Below are 3,984 nucleotides of genomic sequence, written 5' to 3' on the forward strand. Positions count from 1 at the left end.
ACATAGAGCCCTCATCAGAGCCTTCCCCAGACTCCAGGACTGGCCCAGGTTCCTCCCCAACCTCCTCGCTGTCTGAATCTGCGGCCAGCTCCGGTTCATTTTTAAAGTAGGTATGGCCAGATGCTGAGTTCCTTTAGGGGGGACCCTGGCCCAAAAAATGCTCACATGATTACCTTTTGCAGGCTGCACAAAGAGCCACAAAACAGGCGGAGAGTAGGGATACCCCAGCAATGAAGAAGGGGAACCCCCCCACCGGTCCTCCCTCAAAGACGGACGCCATAAAACGGAAGCTGCTTGGCCCAGGAAGCTGTAAGCAGAGAGAGAGAGAGAGAGAGAGAGAGAGAGAGAGAGAGAGAGAGAGAGAGAAATCAGCCACTGAAACACAGGTAGCCCTCGACATACGACCACAACAGAGGCCTAAATTTCTGTCGCTCAGCGAGACATGGGTGAAGCGAATTCCGCTTCGTTTCACAACTTTTCTCGCCATAGTGAAGCACCGCAGTGTTCACTTAGTAACCTGGTTGTTAAGGGAATCTGGCTTCGCCCTTGAATTTTGTTCGTTAAAAGGTTGCAAAAGGGGATCACATGACCCCAGGGCACTGGCAAACCGTCATAAATACGAGTCAGTCTTCATGCGTCTGAGTTTTGATCAAAGCGTCATAAATACGAGTCAGACTTCAAACGTCTGAGTTTTGATCCTAGGGCTGCTCCAAAGATCGTAAGTGTGAAAAACAATCTTAAGTCTCTTTTTTCAGCCCCGTAACTTTGAGCGGTCACTAAGTGAATCATTGTAAGTTGAGGACTACCTGTATTTGCCGATTGCAGTCATTCTTTTCAGAAATCAAGCTTGGGGCCTTAAATAATCGCCCATCATATGCCAAATTAGAACATATATAGGGATTCCAATAAATAAGCATTTCAAACAATGTTTAACCAACATAGCTGATGGAACCACTGACTTCCAGGTCTTCAAACTTGGCAACTTTAAGTCTTGTGGACTTCAACTCCCAGAGCTCTCCAGCCAGCAGGCTGGAGAATTCTGGGAGTTGAAGTCCACAAGTTTTAAAGTTGCTAAGTTTGGGGACCCCTGTTCCAGCTCGATCTGTTGGTTAGTCTTCACCATGTCACTACTTCTTCTTCTTCCCTTTCCTACATTTAAGCAAGCCAATTCTCAATATCTATCTCTTCTCTGGAACTACATCTGAGCTCCAGGTTCCACAGAATAAGATAATAACAGAACTGGAAGGGACCTTGGAGGTCTTCTAGTCCAACCCTTTGCTCAGGCAGGAAACCCTATACCATTTCAGACAAATGGCTGTCTAATCTCTTATTTAAAAGCTCCAGTGTTGGAGCATTTACAACTTCTGGAGGCAATTAGTTCCACTGGTTAATTGTCCTCACTGTCAGGAAATTCCTCTTTAGTTCTAAGTTGCTTCTCTCCTTGATTAGTTTGCTTCTTGTTCTACCCTCAGGTGCTTTGGAGAATAGCTTGACTCCCTCTTCTCTGTGGCAGCCCCTCAAATATTGTAAGACTGTCAGCACGTCACTAGCAGTCCTTCTTTTTATTAAATTAAAGGTAAAGGTTCCCCTCGCACACATATGCTAGTTGTTCCTGACTCTAGGGGGCGGTGCTCATCTCCATTTCAAAGCCGAAGAACCAGCTCTGTCTGAACACGTCTCTGTGGTCATGTGGCCGGCATGACTCATTGCCGAAGGAACATGGAAAGCTGTTCCCTTCCCACCAAAGGTGGTTCCTATTTTTCTACTTGCATTTTTACGTCCTTTTGAACTGCTAGGTTGGCAGAAGCTGCGACAAGTAATGGGAGCTCACTCCGTTACGCGGCACTAGGGATTCAAACTGCTGAACTGCCGTCTGCAGCATAATGCTGGATCCTATAATTTTAAGTGATTGTCCACTAGGACTCCAAGATCAAGATGCAACTGCATTCAGTTTTGGTCACCACGATATAAAAAAGATGTGGAGACTCTAGAAAGAGTGCAGAGAAGAGCAAGAAAGATGATTAGGGGACTGGAGACTAAAACATATGAAGAATGGTTGCAGGAACTGGGTATGTTTAGCTTAAGAGAAAGAAGGACTAGGGGAGACATGATAGCAATCTTCCAATATCTCAGGGGTTGCCACAAAGAAGAGGGAGTCAAACTATTCTCCAAGGCACCTGAGGGCAGAACAAGAAGCAATGGGTGGAAACTAATCAAGGAGAGAAGCAACTTAGAACTGAGGAGAAACTTCCTGACAGTTAGAACAATTAATCAGTGGAACAGAAGTTGCCTCCAGAAGTTGTGAATGCCCCAACACTGGAAGTCTTTAAGAAGATGTTGGATAGCCATTTGTCTGAAACGGTGTAGGGTTTCCTGTTTAGGCAGGGGGTTGGACTAGAAGACCTCCAAGGCCCCTTCCAACTCTGCTATTGTATTGTATTGTATCACAAACCAGGTTGGCCTAGAAAAGGACCAAGGAGGCTTCACAGAAGAGAAGAGAATAGCCAAGTTTTAGTGTTCAAAGAAGCAACTTACTTCACTCGTTCAAGAACAGGAGGAAGCCAAGTTCATGGTTACAATCTTTCCCACGGAACCCTGCACGTTTCTCATGGATCTTCTCACAGGTTGGACCTTCTTGGGGGCGTCCTTCAAGCCACAACTCTAACTCCTGCTTGGATGCCCTTTTCTGCTGCTGGAGACACCCCCCCCAACTCTCTCTCACACAGCCGTTTCCACCAGAAGGTGTGGAGCGCACCAGCCAAATATGCGCACAGTCGAAGAGAAAGCTTCGGTTTCCTGCCCACGCGACCCAATTACAAAGCGGCTGTTTGAAATCAAACAATTAAAAAGCAGGCAGTTCTGACAGGCAGGGGGGAGGGGGGAAGGGAGTGAATCGTCTACAGGTAGTTTTCAACATACGACCACCGTTGAGGTCGGAATTTCTGTGGCTCAGTGAAACTTTGGTGGAGTGAGTTTTGGCCCCTTTTAGGGCTCTCCATGCCAGAGTTGTGAAGTGAATCCCTGCAGTCGGTTGGTTAGGGACACGGTTGTTAAGTGAGTCCGGATTCTCTCCTGTTAACTTTGCACGTCAGTTCACAAAAGGGGATCACGCGACCCCACCGGGTACCGCAACCGTCATAACTACAAGTCAGTTGCTAAACGTCTGGATTTTGAGCGTGGAGAGGCTGCAACAGTTGTAAGTGTGAAAAATGGTCATAAGTCAGTTTTTTCAGTGCCGTTCAGGGTTGGTATTAACTTGCCTTCCCTAGGTAAAGGTTCCCCTTGCACATATGCACTAGCCGTTTCCGACTCTAGGGGGCGGTGCTCATCTCCGTTTCAAAGCCGAAGAGCCAGCGCTGTCCAAAGACGTCTCCGTGGTCATGTGGCCGGCATGATTAAACATCGAAGCCACACGGAATGCTGTTCCCTTCCCACCAAAGGTGGTTCCTATTTTTCTACTTGCATTTTTTACATGCTTTCAGACTGCTAGGTTGGCAGAAGCTGGGACAAGTCACGGGAGCTCACTCCGTTACGCGGCGCTCAGGATTCAGACCGCTGAACTGCCGACCTTTTGATCGATAAACTCAGTGTCTTAGCCACTGAGCCACCACATCCCCCTCCCTACTGGTTCACAAATGTGAGAGCACACTCCATCTATACATGTGCTGAGCCTTCCGCGCGTGCGCTTTGGCTGAAAAAAGTGCCTAAATGGGACGGCATAGAGCCGGGACGAGTGGCCAGGCCCCCACCCGCGATTTCCACTAGCGGTTCAGGCGAACCAATCCAAATCTGCATAGTACCACCTCTGGTGCCGTTGCAACTTTGAACAGTCACTAAATGAACTCTTGTAAGTCAAAGACTAAGTGTACCTTGGAGGGAACTTCTTTGCAGCATTAGTTCATAAAGGACAGAGAGAAAGACTGGGAGAAGGGAATGGATGCTCCTGACCAGGGACGGACGTCCCTCCTGCCCACTCAAACCAAA

General features: G+C 47.7%; 1 protein-coding gene across 2 annotated transcripts in view; it reads right to left on the reverse strand.

The window, feature by feature from the left end:
• The window catches only part of LOC309390247 (uncharacterized protein), a 14,943-nt gene extending 12,217 nt beyond the window's left edge, over positions 1-2,726 (reverse strand). For both annotated transcript variants that reach the window (XM_081949408.1, XM_081949407.1), the window contains exons 1-2: positions 2,536-2,726; positions 174-307 (exon numbers count right to left, since the gene is read on the reverse strand). In XM_081949408.1, the coding sequence (XP_081805534.1) occupies positions 174-280 (107 nt within the window). In that variant the 5' untranslated portion in view covers positions 281-307; positions 2,536-2,726. The remainder of the gene's footprint in view (positions 1-173; positions 308-2,535) is intronic.
• Between the last annotated feature and the right edge of the window lie 1,258 nt (positions 2,727-3,984).

The sequence above is a fragment of the Natrix helvetica genome, assembly GCF_964273705.1.
Source record: "Natrix helvetica genome assembly, chromosome: 3".
NCBI lineage: Eukaryota > Metazoa > Chordata > Lepidosauria > Squamata > Natricidae > Natrix > Natrix helvetica.